This window comes from Macaca nemestrina, chromosome 9, assembly GCF_043159975.1.
Source record: "Macaca nemestrina isolate mMacNem1 chromosome 9, mMacNem.hap1, whole genome shotgun sequence".
Classification (NCBI taxonomy): Eukaryota; Metazoa; Chordata; class Mammalia; order Primates; family Cercopithecidae; genus Macaca; species Macaca nemestrina.
The window spans coordinates 44,888,682-44,909,886 of NC_092133.1; the positions used below are offsets into that span (position 1 = coordinate 44,888,682).

A 21,205-nucleotide genomic window follows, 5' to 3' on the forward strand; every position below is an offset into this window, starting at 1 on the left:
TTACAGGCTTGAGCCACCGCGCTGAGCCATGGAAGGCAATTTTTAAAATATTGTATCTTTCAACTTAAATGTTCTCAGGCTAAGCCCCTGACTAAGCTAGTGAAATTATATGTGAAATAAGCCAGGCACAGAAACACAAACACTGCATGATCTCACTTATAATTTAGAAGGAATCTAAAATAGTTGAATTTATAGCAGGGCAGACAGTAGTAAGGTGGCTATTAGAGTTCCAGTGGGTGAGGATAAGGGGTGAGATGTTGGTCAAAGGATACAAAACTTCAGTTAGACAGGAGGAATAAGTTCAGGAGGTCCAGTGTATATGATGATTATAGTTAATAACAATGTATTGCATAATTATGCAGCTTGGGTCTGGCACAGTAGCTCATGCCTATAATCCCAGGACTTTGGGAGGCCAAAGCAGGAGGATCACTTGTATCCAGGAGCTGGAGATCAGCCTGGGCAACATAGTAAGATCCCGTCTCTACAAAAATAAAAGATTAGACGAGCATGGTGACACATGCCTGTACTCCCAGCTACTTGGGAGGCTGAGGTGGGAGGATCACTTGAGCCTGGGAGGTCGAGGCTGCAGTGAGCTATGATTGTGCCGCTGCACTCAGCCTGTGCAACAGGGAGGCCCTGTCTCAGTAAAAGGTCTGTGGGGTAATAAATATGTTAATTGGCTTGACTTGGTCATTCTACAATATAAGCATATATGTATCAAAACATGTTGCACACCCACAATATATATATAATTTTTGTCAATTTAAATCAAATTAATAATAAGCTAGCAAAAGTAATCGACACGTGACTTTCAATTAAAATAAAAAAATAGAAGGTTCAGCTTAGAAGATATAATTATTGATAACAGGACATCCTTTCAACTAGTAAGTTACCAGATTTATAGTAAGGCAAGTCCAAGTCCAAGTCCCACTTCTGTTAACTCTTCAACTAGGATATGCCACTAGCAAATATCTGTCTAATAGGAAATTTGATAGTTTGATATGGCTGTTTTGATGTAGCCACTTTTACTCAACATTTTGACAGCTCTTTTGTACATAGTGCTCTTCATAGCCAAATAAAATGTTTTTAAAAAAGAAATAATAAATGCTATATGAAACTTGAATGAGTTTCCTGAACCTATCCCTGAACCTGAATCAGATCTTTCCTGTGTCTCCCAACTTGTCCCCCAGACTCAAACCACCAAATCAAACTTTTTTAATGTTGATGACATGTTCTAGGTGCTTTAAGTGGAGCTACACTGTAGTTCCTGCTCTCATAAAGCTTCAGTTTCTGTTGGGGAAAATCACATGAAAAAATAAATTACATTTATGAAGAGTGAAGCATGTATTAAATAGATTATTGTGCTGGCCTTGGAGCCTCCTGCCTTCCCTGACCCTAAGCATCAGAGATGGTGTTGGGATGCCTGTGAGTACATTAGTTGGTAATTTAAAAACCTGAACATTTAAAGCTCCTAGAGACTGTGCAATTGGTCTGAACATGAAAATATTACTGATACCCAAACTGCCACATCAAAATAACTATGTAAATATTTTTCCAATTTTCTCACTTCAGAGGCCTTTAAAAAACTTACGTTATAAATTTATTATAAAGAACAAAGGCATTTTCCAAATTTCCTTCTTCCAAATACACAGACGCCATCCTCTCCATCTCTACTCCAGACCTAAAGTAACGTCGTGGAGTGATGTCTTCACTGATGGTGATATTACAACCAAGTTTGCTTAGGGCACGGACTCGCTCTTCTGGGCTTAGGGAAACATCTGTATGGTCAGGCATAGCAGCTAACTTTTTCTGTAAAGCAAAATTTAAATCTCTGATTAATTGCTGATTATAGTAAGAAAAGGATATGACTAATATTACGGATGTATTTTCTTTATGAGGAACCTAACACTATCATCTAAGGAAATCTTTTCATAAGTTAATGATATGATCAAAGTAAAGCATTTTTGCGTAAACATGGTTTATACAACAAAAAGACAAACCTCCGGGGTAAACATACAGTTTTATTGGAGTGGGATCTCACTTTAGGTTTCAGGGTACAATTATCTGGAAGTTCCAGGGTATGCAAATGTTTCAGGTCATGTTAGGTAAAATATCATTGCCCCTCATATCCCTGTGCATGCTTCTATCTGGGATCATGTGAAGCAGGTCATAAGATGAATTCCTGCCATTGTAGGGTTCATGTCAGTCTACTCTGAAGGGTCTCCAAGGAGGTAACTTGGATTCAAGTTACTGTAAAGATTTAGTTCTATTCCAGAATAAGTGTTGTTTAGTAAGAAGTTTTCAGGGCCTCTCTGCATCTTCGTTGAGTTAAAAAAAAAAAAAAAAAAAAACCAAAACCAAAAAACACAAATAAGTCCTGGAGAAGCCTTTTCAAGCATAAGGATGCCCCTCCCATTTTTTTTAAACATAAAAAGAGTCTCAGACTTCCGTATAATAGTAATTACACTGTTAAGTTAGTCCTTAACCAAGAAAATAATGATATGTTACTAAGAAATGTCAGTGATAGTAATTTGGATTTTATTAATAAAAACAGCATCTATACACTTTTGGTAAAGCACAGAACATACACAATTCAGAATGATTATTCAATAAAAAGTCAGTGCTTCAGAAAGGAAATTTTCTCTGTTAAGTGCCAGATAGCAAGTGTCTTAGGCTCTGCTAGCCATATGGTTTCCATTGCAACTTGAATTCAGCTCTCAGCATGAAAGTCACCATAAACAATATGGAAAAAAATGACCCTGGCTGTGTCCCCCCAATTTTTATTTATAAAAACAAGCAGGTGGTTTGGCCCTTAGACCATAGTTTGCTGACCCCTGCTTTAGATCAGCATATTTCAAAGCATGGTCCATGTAATAGCAGCATCAGCATCAACTGGGAGTTTCTTACAAACGCAAATTCCTAACAGGTCTCACCTCAGACCTATAGTCAGGATCTCAGGACCTCTGGAGGTAGGCTGGAGAACCAATGTTTTAATCCGTCTTTCCAGAGGTACTTATGCATGCACAGTTTGAGAAGCAAGGCTTTAGACCAACCACTTCTACCATTGCTGGATGCTCCCAGAACAGAGTGAGCCTAGAGCAAATTTAGCCTCTCAAGGCCTCCTTGGTCAGTTAAGGGTAGGTTGCAAGTCTGACTACTGTGGGGGTGGAGCACTTAATTCAGGTCTGCCGAAAGCTATGAAAGAAGTCAAGGTAAGCATACTTTTAGTCTGGCCGTGAATTACTGAGCCAACCTTCAGGGGTAGGGCATAGTGAATTAGATATCTGGAGTTCTTCCAATGCCATCTGGCCTACTTTGGTGGTAAATGTATAGCCAATAGAACCCTAGAGATCTGAAATGATTCTTGGTCCTAAAGGTTTAACATGTAACCAGAGACCCACGAACTTGTTTCTCAAGGCTTCATTAAGTAAGAACCATACCATTTCCCTTGTACGTTTTATTATATGGCTTCACCACATCAAAGACAGAAATTGGAGTTCTGAACTTTGAGCCTCAGGCTTCAGTATATGGTCTTTTCCAGTTGAGATGTCTCAAATCCTACAGCAATCCATCCGCTTTTCCCTAACCACACTCACCTATAGAACTGAACAGCACTAAAAGAAAATATTGTCATTTGACCACAGATAATTGCTTCAATGATATCAGAAAATGACTAGAGAAAAAAATCTATGAAAATCAGAATGTCTTCTAAAGGGGGTTCCAGCCTCTCATATGTATAAAAGTAATGTGTTCATATTTTACTACTATATAGTCCACACTGAGTTACAATTATTTCTGTACAAATGTGTCTGATCCCTTATGAACTCCTTGGGGTTTTAAAAGGGATCACTTTCCATTTATCTCTGTTCCCTGTAGCATCTTCCCTGCCACATATGTGATAATAAGTATATCAAATAAAAGAGACAAAGAAGTGAGAGAAGGAAGCAACAAGAGATTATAATTAGTTTTTTCCCTGAAAATGAAAATTAGATTATTTTTCCTCTTCTAAATGGTCCTATCCTTCCCAAATTTAAAATTGATTTCAAAGATAAGCTAGAAAATAACCTAAAGTCTTCATCAATCTATAGTTTTTTTTTGTTTGTTTGTTTGTTTTTGAGACAGAGTCTCACTCTGTCGCCCAGGCTGGAAGTGCAGTGGCACGATCTCGGCTCCTGCAACCTCCACCTCCCGGGTTCACGCCATTCTCCTGCCTCAGCCTCCCAAGGAGCTGGGACTACAGGCGCCCGCCACTGCACCCGGCTAATTTTTTGTATTTTTAGTAGAGACAGGGTTTCACGGTGTTAGCCAGGATGGTCTCAATCTCCTGACCTCGTGATCTGCCCGCCGTGGCCTTCCAAAGTGCTGGGATTACAGGTGTGAGCCACCGCGCCCGGCCAATCTATAATATTTCATTTGCATGCAAGCTTCTTGGATGAAAACACAAATTTTCCAGATACATAGCCTTTGTGTTCATTTTTACATGACATATACAATAAAAATTTTAATTATTGTTATATAATGTTCTAGAAAAACACAGAAGACATCTCATAAGGATGACTCCTTCCTCTGAAGAGGTGGAAATGGGTCAGTATTTATTAACCATAGTGGAACAACAACATGGGGACAGAAAATGAAAACATTTCTGCAACTGTCTACTTTCCAAACATACTCTGAAGACAACTAAGCTCTGTGAAGGACTTTCTTGGTCAAGAAAAAACATTAGGTCACAACCTATTTCAGTACAAGAACCAGGCTCTCTCTTTCTTTATGTCCTGGTGCTAGTCTCTGTGCATACAGGGTATTTAGTATACTGCACACTGGTACAAGGTCGCTGTGAGTGGTTGGGAAGGGTCTTCGGGAGGAGGAAAATGGGAATGACAGTTTCCATTTATCGTACCATCTTGGTAGGCTAGGAGCATCAAAAAATATTGTTTCCAATTGTCATTGGGCAAAAAGTACAAAATTAGGGCCATGGAGATTACATAATGTGTCTATATTCACAGTCAGAGACTGATCTAGGACACAGAATAAGCCCATGTGATGTAGCTAGAGAAAGTGTGCACAGTGCTGGGCAGTGAGGGGAAAAGTGAGAAGAACAAGAGCGTCAAGTACAAAGACATTTACACAAGGATCCAAAGCAATACCTAGGTGTTATGTATGTTTTTCTCAGCTAACACCACACAAGGTGAGCCTCCAATTTTTATCTATATAAAGAAGCTGAGACACAAAGAGCTTTAAGTAGCTCCTCAGATATCAACTCTGAAATTCTTCTCCCTGGTGTTTTGCCAAAGGACTACACTCCTGGAATCTAGCTAGATAAACTAAAATTTTAGACTTTTGTGGAAAATAAAATGTATTTTTAAGTCTTACAAAGATAGCTTTATTAGTCACTTCCTCAAAGGAGACAACCACACAGATGGATGAGAAACTACAAGTGCTAAACTTCTTAAAGTAATTGTGACTCATTTCACATTTGTATGTTTCTGTTCTTCTTTTTGGGCTTTCCAACCAAATGTTAGATATCAGCTGGTGCAACCTACCAGAGAATTCACAGTAAAAGGCTGATCCATGCTGTCTTATCTGTGAAATGAGGATGTTCACTGTTTCTTCTCAATCACTTCATCTGTTTCAAAAACAAGAAGCAGAACTAAAGTTATTTTTTGAGACTCAAGTTTGAAATCCCAAATCCCAGGGTTATCTCTGCCTCAGACAAACAGGAACAAATGGAAATAACTTATATAACCTTAAGTTATAAGTTCAGAGTGTTCAGAGAGACTGTTGGAAATCTCTTCCTGAAAATATAAAACTGCAAGTGGTTATGGTTTCTCGAAGCTGACCTTTGAAAGTGAAGGTGTGAAAATAATTAACATTTGACTGGCACCCAGTATGAATCTTCTGGGGGATACCTTACTTAGAACTCTCTGCAAGGTTATAAAGTAGGTTCGCTTTCTTCAAAGGAATAAAGAGGATCATATTGATTATGAGCATGGACTGTTAAACCTAGAGCCGGTCTGGATTTAAACTCAACCTTAGAACTATGACAGGCAAAATTCTAAGATAGCTCTGTGATTCCTGCGTCTTGATATCTGTCGGTTTGTGTAATCCTCTCTGCCTGAGTATGGTTAAGACCCGTAATTGGCTTCTAACCAATAGAAGATAGCAAAGGTCATGTAATATTATTCCCATGATTATGTTGAATCATATGGCAAAGATGAAGAGATACTGTAGATATATGAATCCCCCCTAATAATGTTAAGTTAATTAAAAGAAAAATTATCCTGAGTGGTCTGGATCTAATCAGGTAAGACCTCTAAAAGAAGCAGATTCTCTCCTGCTGGCCTTAAAGACTCAGCCACCACAAGTTCCAAAGCTGCAAGGAAATTAATTCTGCCAATGACCACACAAGCTTGGAACATGACTCCAAGCCTCTGATGAGACTCTAGCCCATGTCAACAAGTCAATTGCTGCCTTGTGAGACCATGAGCAGGGAACCTAGATAAGCTGTGCCTAGATTCTTGACCCAAAAAGCAGCAAGATAATACATGTATATTTAAGCCATTAATTTCATAAAATATGTAAAGCAGCAATAGAAAACAAATACGCTTAGCTGTGTGACTGCAGGGAAGTTATATAGACTTTCTGCGCATCTACAAAATGGGAGAAACAGTGGTTCCTACATCACGTGGTTGTGCTAGGATCAAATGAGTTAGCACATAAAGTCCTTAGAGTATCAATAGCTCCTAGCATATAGTCAATATTTTATCAATGTTAGCTATTATTAGAATCTTTATTTTATAGTTGAGACAACTGAGGCTCAGAGAAGTCAAGTGAATGTACCCAAGTTCAAATATTAATTCAATAAATGTTAGTAATTCCCATCCTTTTTATGCTCGTTTAGGTCAAGCTCTGCATCACCACTTTCCACTTCTAAATTTATTTTGTCCTTTATACCCCACGTATCACTTAGATGACTTTGAACATGGATCTTCTCCTGACTTCCTCATTAAGGAAACAAGGGGTTAAGATGGATTATTTTCAGTTATAATATTCAGTGATTCTAGAAATCTCAGAAGTAAATCAATCAACACCTCCAGTGCTGTTTTCTGGCCTAAATCCATGGTGGAGGAACCCTTCAAGAAAAATTACTCTTGTATTCCAGTCTTTCTCCTCCATTGTCTCCAGTAATCCCTGGGGTAAACACTGAGCTCTAAGCCTGCAGGCTACAAAAATGCCCAAGAAAGAAAAAACATGGTTCATCACAGTGCAGTTTAGAAGTCGAGTTAACAATTTTGGCACCACTTAATGTAGGCAATACCAACTGAGGAATTAAAACTTCTCAGTGAGAAGAAGTAAACCAGGAAAAGACGTTAAAAGAGTTAAAAAGACAGAGCAAAGGTTTATGGGGAATGTGAAGCCGGGGAGGGAGGGGAACAAGGAAACACTAGTAAGTCATTTATTAGGGCCTTATAAAAGAGTAGAATTGGCCAGACACAGTGATTCACACCTGTAATCCCAGCACTTTGGGAGGTCGAGGCAGGCGGTTCACCTGAGGTCAGGAGTTCAAGACCAGCCTGGGCAACATGGTGTAACCCCGTCTGTACTGAAAATACAAAAATTAGCCAGGCGTGGTAGTGCACACCTGTAATCCCAGCTACTAGGGAGGCCGAGGCAGGAGAATTGCTTGAATCCATGGGGCGGAGGATGCAGTGAGCCGAGATCGCGCCACTGCACTCCAGCCTGGGTGACAGAGCAAGACTCCAGCTCAAAAATAAAATAAAATAAAATATAAATAAAAAAGAGTAGAATTATTTCTTTTAATGATTGCTCAGATTCATAAAGAGAGAGCATAGACTTTAAAAAGTTGAAAATACTAGGATAGGGGTTTTTAAACTTTACTGCATCTAAAATCACATAACCCTGAGATCTGTTTAAAATGCAGTTTCCTAAGACCCACTCTAAGGATTCTGAATCCATCGATTTTAAGCCCACAAGTAGGTATTGTCAGATATGGCCCAGTGATTCCAACACATGAGGTTTCCAAACAATACTTTGACAGACACTACATTAAGCAGGATTCTTAGTTGCAGGCAAAGGTCTGACTCTTGAATTCACAGAAGGATAATGAAGAAACACAAACTTCTAGGAGGGCCAGAGAAATCAGGTTTGGAAGCTACATATCCAAGAACACTGTCCCAGACTACACAGCAGCATTGGTCTGGTGAAAACACCTCTGCTATCTCTATCACTTGATGAACAGGGGATTCTACCGCTTCTACTACCAACACCAGCAACTCCAGCAACTAGCTGCTGCCCTGGGAATAATGTGCAGCTGCCATGTACTTCTCTATGTCTCTAGTTTCTATTTCAAAGCATGAGATGCAGGTGTCTGACTGGCAGAGTCTGGGTCCCATGCCTGCAGCCTGGCTGAAAAGATGGCCGAAGATGTAAATATCTAGCACTTTATCCTCTTGTAGGAGGCAGTGGGATATGCCAAGAGAGGAGAGGTGGATTCAGGGCTGGGTGACCAAAAAACAATGGTAACTGTGAGCAGAAACAATGAAATAAACATCTCCGTAATGAGCTTCCATATGTATGAAATGTTTAAACATATTTTAAACATCAGAGTTTATTAAACTACTATAGATAAAAACTATTCACTCCCACATATGAATATATTCAAAATTCAGAAATAGAAGCCAACTCCCCTCAAATCTAAGATGAAAGAAGTTCACAGACTGGTCAGTAACTATTTTTTAAGCCATTTATTACCTGATGGTCTTGCCTTAATTCCTTTATTTTTTGCCCCCAGTTCCGGCACTTATAGTTGCATTATAAAGAATTGCCAATATCAACAAACACAGGTATGTTTTCTAGTTCAGTGGCTCTCCAAATATGGTCAAGGTTTCCCACAATCCTGTCAGGGAGTCTGTGAAGTCAATATTGCTTTCATAATATTACTAAAACATTATTTGGCTTTTTAAATATCAATCTTTCACAGTTGTATAGTGGAGATTTCCAGAGGGTACAAGAGTTAATGGAATGCTTACTTGCATACTCTTATAAATGTCTGTTTTGATTTTTAATACAGTAAATATAAATAGATATAACTCACATAAACAAAGTCTTTTAGTGTCCTTAGTACTTAAGACTGTAAAGGGGTTCCAAGACCAATAAAGTTTGAAAACCATGGCTCTAGATCAACAATGCAAAGAAATAAAATAAAAACTCACCATGCTACCTCAATCTAATCAGAAATAAAGTGGGCCAGGAGAATCTAAAACAGGGAACATTAATGGCAAGTACCACTTTCCATTTGTGCTACTGTGGTCTTACTAAAACAATTAGAAAATTTGAACTGAGGGTACAGTAAGAGGTACTTCACCTCATAGTACTTGAGATCCACAGATGCTAATTAATGGGAAGTATTCAGTATCATGCAAGAATAAAACAAATTCCCCCTCCAAAGTGGAGGTCCAAAGTGCTATAAAGCACATGGTGCAAACAGCCTTTGGAGTGAGATAAGCCTGGGTGTGAGTCTAGGCTCTATCATTTGCTTGCTAAATATCCTTTACTGAGCCCCCTCCAAGGTTTACTTTCCTCATTCGCCAGGGGGCTTGTCAAAGCCATGCTTTCAGCGTGGCTTAGAACTAATGGAAAACATTAATCAGAAATGCCTGTTTTAATCTCAGCCTACTCCCTAACCTCTACCTCACATTCTTGTGGTTTGATAACATCTGAAGATCTGAACTGCAGCCTTGTGATCTATTTAACCTGTAAGATACCTCTTGAAAGTTCTTGCTTCAGAGCTCTTGCCTTCTTGCTTTTATTGCTAGCTCCTTTTCCTGACCATAACCTCCAAAGACATCATCATTTTTTTTTCTTTAATCTGTCCTTTTATAGAGGAATAGGGGAGTATCTGATTTCTGTTAATCCTGACTCACAAGAATGAGGGGAATCACGTCAGAATCCTACATATTCACAGTGAGCACATGGAGGCCAACTCCTGTCCCAGAGATTCAGCTAACAAGTAGCTCCCAGAACCAACTGAGCAGTCGACTGTGCCCAGAGGGGATGTGGCAAAACTGCATTCTCATCCATGAATGGCCTGGGAGGGGGCAGGTATCCTCTCCAAATTGATATTTTACAGCTCTGAGCTTGTAACAGTTTACTCTCTATATAACCATAGCAAAATCCTCTTGGCTTCTGTGTCCCTACAATGTCTCCAAGTCTGAAGTCCCCCACGGAAACATGGAAGAGTCTCAACAATTCTGCCCTTTAAAACTAGCAGCAAACAATGCAAGAATGAACAGAGGAAAATATCTGACCCAGCATGGTGCTTATTTTGTGATTTTTTTCAGCCTTAATTTCTTTAACTCCTTCTTTCTTTCTTTCTCTTTCTTTCTTTCTGTCTCTCTCTCTCTTTCTTTCTTTCTCTTAAAATAGTGTGTGTGCGTGTGTGTGTGTGGCAAAGTTCAGAATCCTGACCCATTTTCATCCACAGATAAATATTTTCCAGAATTCAGAAAGGAGGTGACTACTAGGCAGCGAACAGTCTCCTAAGAGACTCAGCATACAGTAAAAAGCCAGCGAGACCATCACCCAAATGTGCCATTTTCTCCCAGGCACTTGAGTGCCCTAGTGACCTGGATAAGGAGGTGTGGCCCACTGGCAGTTAAGAGGACAGAGTACCTTATACCTCCTCCTGGAGTCTCATTTCTAATTGGCCAAACCAACAGCCACTGGGTTAGTGGTCATGTTTTCCAGGAAGAATATGGTGCAATTTACTCAGTTGGAGATAGATAAAGAAAATTATTGTAACTCAGTCTACAGACTTCAATGACCTAATCTGATTTAGATAAAGGGAGGTAAAGGGTCATTCCCAGGTGTTAAATGACAGAGACACAAAGAAGGATCTCCCAAGTCACAGCCTTACAGATTGAGCCGTACTTCAGGAAAAATAAATAAATCTAGGCCCACCCTTCACTTCCCTTTTGAAGGATTTTAAAAATTCAGCCATCCAGAGACACAACAAAAAAAGAGAATTTTAGACCAATATCCCTGATGAACATCGATGCAAAAATCCTCAATAAAATACTGGCAAACCGGATCCAGCAGCACATCAAAAAGCTTATCCACCATGATCAAGTGGGCTTCATCCCTGGGATGCAAGGCTGGTTCAACATACGCAAGTCAATAAATGTAATCCAGCATATAAACAGAACCAAAGACAAAAACCACATGATTATCTCAATAGATGCAGAAAAGGCCTTTGACAAAATTCAACAGCCCTTCATGCTAAAAACGCTCAATAAATTCGGTATTGATGGAACGTATCTCAAAATAATAAGAGCTATTTAGGACAAACCCACAGCCAATATCATACTGAATGGGCAAAAACTGGAAAAATTCCCTTTGAAAACGGGCACAAGACAGGGATGCCCTCTCTCACCACTCCTATTCAACATAGTGTTGGAAGTTCTGGCTAGGAAAATCAGGCAAGAGAAAGAAATCAAGGGTACTCAGTTAGGAAAAGAAGAAGTCAAATTGTCCCTGTTTGCAGATGACATGATTGTATATTTAGAAAACCCCATTGTCTCAGTCCCAAATCTCCTTAAGCTGATAAGAAACTTCAGCAAAGTCTCAAGATAAAAAATCAATGTGCAAAAATCACAAGCATTCTTATACACCAGTAACAGGCAAACAGAGAGCCAAATCATGAATGAACTTCCATTCACAATTGCTTCAAAGAGAATAAAATACCTAGGAATCCAACTTACAAGGGATGTAAAGGACCTCCTCAAGGAGAACTACAAACCACTGCTCAGTGAAACAAAAGAGGAAACAAACAAATGGAAGAACATATCATGCTCATGGATAGGAAGAATCAATATCATGAAAATGGCCATACTGCCCAAGGTAATTTATAGATTCAATGCCATCCCCATCAAGCTACCAATGAGTTTCTTCACAGAATTGGAAAAAACTGCTTTAAAGTTCATATGGAACCAAAATAGAGCCTGCATTGCCAAGACAATCCTAAGCCAAAAGAACAAAGCTGGAGGCATCACGCTACTTGACTTCAAACTATACCACAAGGCTACAGTAACCAAAACAGCAAGGTACTGGTACCAAAACAGAGATATAGACCAATGGAACAGAACAGAGTCCTCAGAAATAATACCACACAACTACAGCCATCTGATCTTTGACAAACCTGAGAGAAACAAGAAATGGGGAAAGGATTCCCTATTTAATAAAAGGTGCTGGGAAAACTGGCTAGCCATAAGTAGAAAGCTGAAACTGGATCCTTTCCTTACTCCTTATATGAAAATGAATTCAAGATGGATTAGAGACTTAAATGTTAGACCTAATACCATAAAAACCCTTGAAGAAAATCTAGGTAATACCATTCAGGACATAGGCATGGGCAAGGACTTCATGTCTAAAACACCAAAAGCAATGGCAACAAAAGCCAAAATTGACAAATGGGATCTAATTAAACTAAAGAGCTTCTGCACAGCAAAAGAAACTACCATCAGAGTGAACAGGCAACCTACAGAATGGGAGAAAATTTTTGCAATCTACTCATCTGACAAAGGGCTAATATCCAGAACTTACAAAGAACTCAAACAAATTTACAAGAAAAGAACAAACAACCCCATCAAAAAGTGGGCAAAGGATATGAACAGACATTTCTCAAAAGAAGACATTCATAGAGCCAACAGACACATGAAAAAATGCTCATCATCACTGGCCATCAGAGAAATGCAAATCAAAACCACAATGAGATACCATCTCACACCAGTTAGAATGGCAATCATTAAAAAGTCAGGAAACAACAGATGCTGCAGAGGATGTGGAGAAACAGGAACACTTTTACACTGTTGGTGGGATTGTAAACTAGTTCAACCATTATGGAAAACAGTATGGCGATTCCTCAAGGATCTAGAACTAGAAGTACCATATGACCCAGCCATCCCATTACTGGGGGTATACCCAAAGGATTATAAATCATGCTGCTATAAAGACACAGGCACACGTATGTTTATTGCGGCACTATTCGCAATAGCAAAGACTTGGAATCAACCCAAATGTCCATCAGTGACAGATTGGATTAAGAAAATGTGGCACATATACACCATGGAATACTATGCAGCCATAAAAAAGAATGAGTTTGTGTCCTTTGTAGGGACATGGATGCAGCTGGAAACCATCATTCTCAGCAAACTATTGCAAGAACAGAAAACCAAACACCGCATGTTCTCACTCATAGGTGGGAACTGAACAATGAGATCACTTGGACTCGGGAAGGGGAACATCACACACCGGGGCCTATTGCGAGGAGGGGCGGGGAGGGATTGCATTGGGAGTTATGCCTGATGTAAATGACGAGTTGATGGGTGCTGACGAGTTGATGGGTGCAGCACACCAACATGGCACAAGTATACATATGTAACAAACCTGCACGTTATGCACATGTACCCTAGAACTTAAAGTATAATAATTTTAAAAATAGCAATTAATAAAAATGCTGATTAAAAAAATAAAAAATAAATAAAAAATAAAAATAAAAATTCAGCCATCAAAAGCAAAGATTACATTGATTTGTTTTTACACTTATCTTCTGTAATATCTGCAATCAACAATATGCTGTGACCTAGATGATATATTATCTGTACTAAAATATTGATAAGATAAAAATGAAATGATCATAATATTAGAAATAGCCTTTATTGGATTTTTCCCCATAATTGTAAGTACTATATATGATCACTTACTAGGTGCCAGGTGCTTGTCTGTTACTTTTAGAGGTATATTCCACATTAAATATACCAGTCACAACAGAATGGTTTCTATCAGATCAATGAGCAAGAATGCAGTTGTTACAGGAAAGATGATTAAATAAACCACTCCTGATGTATGTGTTAAATTACTTGGAGGTAGATCTAGGCTACTCTGAGGGCAAGCAAGTCACACACTGGGCCATAAAATAATTATTTTGCATAGCGTAATACAAACTTTTTATCCAGCCACCAAGATGAAGTGGTTCGGTGCCCTTAGCATAAAGATCTCAGGTTTGGGGACCATATACTACTTTAGGAGGATCCAGTTTCTATCACTAGTTGGGAGTGTTACAGCAGCTTATTTAACCTTTTTGTGCACCTTAGCTTCATCTATTAAATAGGGCTAACAACAGCTTTCCAGAAGAATTCAACTAAAGCTTAAATGAGGTAATACATAAAAGTTCCATTATAGTTCCCAGCTTGCAGGAAGAAACTCAAAGAAAATCAGATTCTTTCTCACAGCAAATGTTGGAGAGGTGAGGTTAATGACCTCTGCTAAAAGTTGACTTATATTACAGATATCAGATGGTTGGTTGATGTGTAATTACTTGCTTCTTTGCAATGAGCTTTTGACAACAGTTATCTATCCCCTAGCCACCACTACTTCTTCCTCGCCAGCAGGGCCCAGTCCCACTAGAGATAGTCACTTTCTTCTCAGTCTCCCTTGTAATCGGGACTTGGCTGGTTGGCAGGTGACCAAATATCGGACAATGAGACCTGAGGGGAAATCTGTTGGGAGGATTCTGTGAGAAATTTCCATCTCTAATGCAAAGAGACAGCCTCGGGAATATATGCCTTTTCATCAGCTGAACATGTGACTTCACATAAGTCTTAAAAGGCAGCAGCCATTTTGCAACCTAGAAGGGTCAAGCCCAAGGACAGCCAGTGTCTGGAGGATGGCAGAGCCCAAGGGTGGATGAGCCCGGCTCCTTGCTCACATGGCTGGGCTGCTGATCTTACCCTGCAACCGTTCTCTTCTAAAGTGTGATTATATAAGATTTAAAATGCCATTACATAAGACACTTAGGATTCTGTAATATGCTCCCTAATTAGTATAGGATTCCTCTGGAAATACAAGAAAATCTTTAGCTATATGAATCCCATGACAAAAAAGGTGATTCTGAATAGTAAAATAGTAAACAATAATAATAAAATATTGTGAGATTTAAATATTTTTGAAGGGAAACAGTTCTAAGATATATTATTTACTCCTTAATATAGAAACATTAACCTTTTCTTGATAATTCAACATTTTATTTCATGTACCTGCCAATAACAATGCTTCCCTCCATTTCTAAGTTGCTCCGTTTAATCTGTCATTCATTTAGAAAAAAATCAATTAAAAGGCAACTTATTTACTAAACTTCTTGACTTCGGTCTTTTTCCTCCTTTAATCTATTTTCTCTCACTGATAAAATTATTTGAGACTATTTATGAATTAAAGTGTAGACTCGGTGTGCATCAGGAGAGATCTTCTGTGTGAACTACCTGCTGGTTACAGTGAATGTGCTACATGATTTCTAATTTTGCTGCTCAAAAAGCCTTTTATCTTACTTGTTTTTTTCCCAGACTGTCTTCTAGGTAAGAGCGAGCTGAATTCTGAGCAGGTGAGGTGCTATGTCGTCTTCAATAGAAAAAGATAGCAAAAACAAACAAACAAACAAAAAATGAGGCTATATAATAATAACAGGTACCATTAACAGAATGCTTTCCTTCCCTGGCTAATGGATGCATGAACACACATGATCTCAGTTAGCCTTTTCCAATAGGAGGCAGTTGAGCCTTGGGATTAGACACGCAGTCTCCAGGGTTAGAACATCTGAATTCAAATTCTGGCTCCAAGAACCACTAACTGCAGAATTGCAGCTTCCCAAACTGCAAAGGAGGTTGATAATTGTATCTAATGAATAGAGGTACAGAGAAGGTGAAGTGAGATAATGCTTGTAAAACATATAGCACAATGCTTGGCGACAGTAAACAGTCAACAAATGATTACGACCATGATTTCCATTTTACAGATAAGAAAACTAAAACCTAGAAGAGATAAGTAACTCAAGCAAATGACAGAGCAGGGACTCCAGATGCGCAGGAGTCCAGAGCTCATACTCACAGTCATACAACAACACTAACGACTGGCCTCTCATAGTAATCGGGAAAATCCAAGAGAAGGTCACATCCTTGGGCCTTGGACAAGAATGACAAAATTTACTGTGGAAATGAAGATTTCAGTTCAGCATTACAAATATCTGATTCATAATCTCCTCCCTGCCAAAGAAATAAAAGGAAATTCATTCCCTTCTTTTTTTTTTTTTTTTTTTCTTTCTGGAGAGGGAGTTTCACTCTTGTTGCCCAGGCTGGAGAGCAATGGTGCAATCTCAGCTCACTGCAACCTCCACTTCCTAGGTTCAAGCGATTCCCCTCTTTCAGCTTCCCGAGTAGCTGGGATTACAGGCATGGGCTACCATGCCTGGCTAATTTTGTGTTTTTAGTAGAGACGGGGTTTCACTATGTTGGCCAGGCTGGTCTCGAACTCCTGACCTCAGGTGATCCACCTGCCTCAGCCTCCCAAAGTGCTGGGATTACAGGCGTGAGCCACCGTGCCCGGCCCCCTTCACTTTTTTCATCGGCAGAATGACTTCGTGTCTGTGGACTGACTACATGGTATATGTAGTTAAGAAATTCAAATCCATAATTATTCTACCTAGACACAGTTCAATTCAAAATATTTGCTGGTTTTTAATATAAATTCTACATTTTTGTGGTATATAAAAGGCATTTCATATGCTCATCATTGTACTCATTTTAGATTCTTTTCTAAATGTGATGATTCAATTAATATGCATCACAAAACACTTGGCAAATGAATTTGAGGTGCTGGAGAGAGATTCACATTTGTACACAGGTATTTTTTCACCATAAATTCATATGAACTTGCTAACTGTGCTCTCCTCCTGCTAAAATACTTAAAATTCTTGGAAATAATGCATTTCTAAAGATAAGCTACCCATAAGGCACTAAACTTTAATGTACATTTTAATATACTTCCTTTTTTATTGCAATTTGCTTTTAAGAAAATATTATCCAAAAAATACTTAGGTCAATGAAGTATAATGAGTCCCAAATAAATGTTTTAAATAGCATCATTATCCTGCCTGCCAGTTGCCTGAAAGCTCAGAAATGGAGTTAGTCCTTGGGCATTATTAATCAATTTTATTTAAGTTTCATAACTTTCTTAAGGACAGTAGTTCAACAAAATGAACTGAGTCCAGCACTATTATTCAAAAGCAAAAGAGGGCTATCCTGAAGTACTTCTCATTCACTGCTTCTCCACTGTTCTCCAACCATAAGAATCTTAACTGTTTAACATGTCCCAATGGAGGCTGTATTCATATGTTTGGTTGTGCACTGGACAATCTCTTCGATGCAGTAGGCAGAAGCAGAAAAGACAGTTTCCTTCTTAACTTTCCCTGGCAATCCATTTTAAAGAGTTTTCTTGAAGAGCTCCTTATTCTGGCAAAGTTGTTAGCAAGTGGTCATCTGCTGTTCCTATTTGCTCACCACTCATCCGCTTCCTACCTTCCTACCCTAGAGCTGACATCCCCCTGATTTTTATGCCATGTTCCCTCTGGGAGTGGTTCCTGGATAACCTGCCTGCATTACAATGACTTGGTGGAGGAGAGGTGTGCTGGCCACACACACACACACACACACACACGCAAGCAGACACACACACACAAACCCCACAGATTTCTAGGCCCCACTGAATCAAAATTTCTGGGAAGGGTGCCCCAGGGATCTCTAGTTTTTGTCAAGCAGCCCAGGATGTTTTTATGCACACTAAAACTTGAGACTCACTGCATTAAACAGTTACAAACCCCCACGAGGCACCTGGCCCTGAGCTGCTGAACATTCCCTATTTAAAATCAATTCCTGCCTTGGCCTCTCTGAAGTGGAGGTGTTTCCTTTCTCCTCCCTCACCCTGCATCTCAAATATTAATATTCCATCTTTTTCTCTTGATATATCTTTATTTTACAAGACACTTTTTTTTTTTAAATTGTGGCTTCGGCTTAATTTGAGCTTTAGCATTGTACCTTCAAATGTCCTCCATCCATTTCCACCAGGACACCCAACTGTGATTTTTCATTTGATACAGTCCAAGGCTAGATGGATCTTTCCTGTAAATATTGATAGCTCCAAATAAATTTATTCATTCATTCATTTATTCAATGTTACTTATAAAGCCCCTACTCTGTGCTTTTATGGACCTTACATTCTGCTAGGGGCCTGGAATGGGGCAGAAAAGTGTAAAAATAACAAACAATTATGTACACAATTATCTAATAAAGATTGTGGTAACTGTGACAAAGATGAAATACAGAAAACAATGAGAGTTATGCATTTTTTTTTTGGCAAAAATACCTTATAAGTGATGGTGTATCCTTCATAATGTATCAGGAGACATATGTTATTGATTTGTTCAATTATTGATGTTAATCTTGATATTTAAGTTATATCTCTCAGGTTCTTCCCGATACTATTTTTCTCTTTACAATTGAAAAGTATCTTGTAGGGAGACTATGCAAACATACCATTGCCCACTAATTTTAGCATCCAAAGATTTTTTTTCCCCAAGACAATTATTGTGGTGTTTGAAAGTGGCCATTTTTCTATTTCCATTATTCCTTCTATAATTATTAGTTCAGTTGACATTCGTGCTTGAAAGTTGTTTAATTTTTACATAGAATTTTTAAAATTTAAGCTTTCAAGTGGACCTATTTTCTTTATGGTATCTAGGTTTCTCAACATTCTTTAAAAGGTCTTGAAATAAATATGTCTACCAATCTTTTTTCTGGTACTTCTGTGGTTAGCCATTTTTGGATAAATATATTTGATCCGTGTGGAATTTATTTTTATGTAAAGAGTGAAAGAATAATATGGACCTTTCTTGACCGCTAGGCAGAATGGCCTTTTTCCTTCTGCCTCAATTATAACTGGGAATTGACTCCAGTTATCTAAAATATACTTAACTTACTTAATTCCCAACTCTTCCCAACAAGGTGATCTGCCCTAACGAGGCACTTAGTACATAATTATTAAATGCAAATACTCTGGAAGCGATGGATAAAGTTACAGAGAAGAGAGGAATTGGTAGCCCAGAGAGGAAGCAAGTATGCAACACTGGAATGAGGAAACCCTTGTCCAAACTGAAGAGCAATGAAAGAAATGGAGAAGGACAAACAGTTATTGGGGAAGATTCTGAGGAAAAACCATAGAACTTGGAAGCTAAGTGGCTGTAACGAGACACAGGAGCATAAATAAGCAAAGATATTGTAAATGTTGACATCTAAATGAATTGGAGATGGTGATGCTTCTGACTTCACTATCAGAAGGTGAAGAATTGTCTCTTTCATCTCCATGGATGGTACCAACATCCAGTCATTTACACAAAATCTGGCAAACTCTGATATTAGCAATCCTGCACCTACCCTTTCCCTTAACCCCACATCCATTCTACCATCTGCATGTGCAGATTCAGACTCGCCTTCCAAAGCATCTCTCAAAACTGCAGGTTTTCACCATCTTTGCAGGGAGGCTCTTTAATGTACACCCCACCCTTTTCTCTGCCTGCATTGCTAGAATTGCCTTCTAATTGTTGTATTTGTTTCTGTCTTGCTCCCCTTCGATTAATTCTACCTGGTGAAGAAACTACCTGTGGTGATCTTTAAAAAATCTGATTCAGATATTGCCATTCCTTTGCTTAAAGCACTTGAATGATGTTCTATTGCTGTTAATATCCTATATCCTTAATGAGTCCCACAAAGCTGGGTCTGACCAGACTGCCTCCTTAGAGCCTTCTTTCACACCACCTCCTCCACTGGCTTCTTTCAGTTGCTGAGATGCACTATGCAAAGTCAATGCAAAGGCACTCCATCCTCAGTTCACACTTCCACTTTCTACCCATCTTTGCAGTGTTAGCTTAAGCATCTCTTTTTCAGGCAACTTATTTTTGACCATCATCAGACTAGGTCACTCTCTTGATTACATACTCATGAAGAAACATGAAATAAACCCAAATCAAGGTGTTTTCTACAAAACAATCAGCCAGTGCTCTTAAAAAGTGTCAAGATCATGAAAGACAGAAAGACTTAGGAACTGCTGCAGATTAAAAGAGACTAAGGAGGCATAACAAATGAATTCAATGTATGATCCCCGACAGGATCCTTGCCCAGAAGGACTTCGGTGAAACTTGAATAAGATCTGCAGATTAGACAATAGTACTGTATCAGTGTTAATTTACTGGTTTTGACAACTACTGTGGTTTTGCAAGGTGTTAATATTTGAGGAATATGGGTAAAGTTTGTATAAAAGCTTTGTGTACTATTTCCAAAATATTTTGAAAGTCTAAAATTATTTTAAATAAAATATTTTGTAAATGCTTGAATAGTACTTTTAAAAATCTTTTCAACAAGAATAAAAAAGTTTGCACCACTGACAGCTATAATATCTATTATCTCTAAACTATAGGAATCATTTGCATAACAGTAAGAAAGAGTTGAGTAAAACGGGCAAGTGACATGAGCAAGTAATAAGAGAAATATAAACAGTTAAGTCACAAGAAATAAACATTTAAATTCACTAGTAATTAAGAAACTGAATTTAAGCCAGGTATTTAATGTATCTGATTGATAAAATTTACATGATTTGTCCAACTCAGTATGGATGAGGATTGAAAAAATTGTCAAGTTTTAAAATAATATGCACTCATGTTGACTAAGCAATTCCAATTCTAAGATCTCCCAGTAGATTTTCCTGACCATTTAATATATACACACACACTACAGCATGGTTTTAAAATATGAAGCTGTTAGAAATGACTTACATCTATTTGTACTGAACCAGGATGTCATCCAAGTTACAGCAGTAAGTGAAAACAGCTAGCTATGGAATAACATATAAAACATAGCTCCATCCTTATAATATGAATACACATGTATTCATTACGTATACTGGAATTTTTCAAGAAACAAGTCTGGAACAACATTAATGAATTTTTCTCAGCTGTTCTCTCAAGGGTGGGATTATGAGGGACTTTCACTTTTTATTTGTTCATTGCTATACAATTTGTTATAAGTATGTATCACTTTGTAATCAAAGTATACTTTTTTAAAAAACCTACAAGTTTTGAATAGGTTGCCCTGAATTTGGATCCTAGCCCTGCCAATTTCTACATGTGTAAATTCTGGTAAATTACTTAACTCTCTGAGTCTATTTCTCTGACCCAAAGTTAAGAATAATTGAGGTTTCCTTGCCTCACAATATTAAGGTACTGGTAGTTGTAGCAATTATTCAAGGACTTCCT

The 21,205-nt window shown here is 38.4% G+C and overlaps 1 protein-coding gene across 4 annotated transcripts in view; it reads right to left on the minus strand.

Annotated features, from left to right (window-relative positions):
- Positions 1 to 21,205, minus strand: part of STAMBPL1 (STAM binding protein like 1) — a 141,387-nt gene that overhangs the window by 112,360 nt on the left and 7,822 nt on the right. For all 4 annotated transcript variants that reach the window (XM_024792418.2, XM_024792408.2, XM_024792417.2 and 1 more), the window contains exons 2-3: positions 5,541 to 5,623; positions 1,592 to 1,809 (exon numbers count right to left, since the gene is read on the minus strand). In XM_024792418.2, the coding sequence (XP_024648186.2) occupies positions 1,592 to 1,809; positions 5,541 to 5,570 (248 nt within the window). In that variant the 5' untranslated portion in view covers positions 5,571 to 5,623. The remainder of the gene's footprint in view (positions 1 to 1,591; positions 1,810 to 5,540; positions 5,624 to 21,205) is intronic.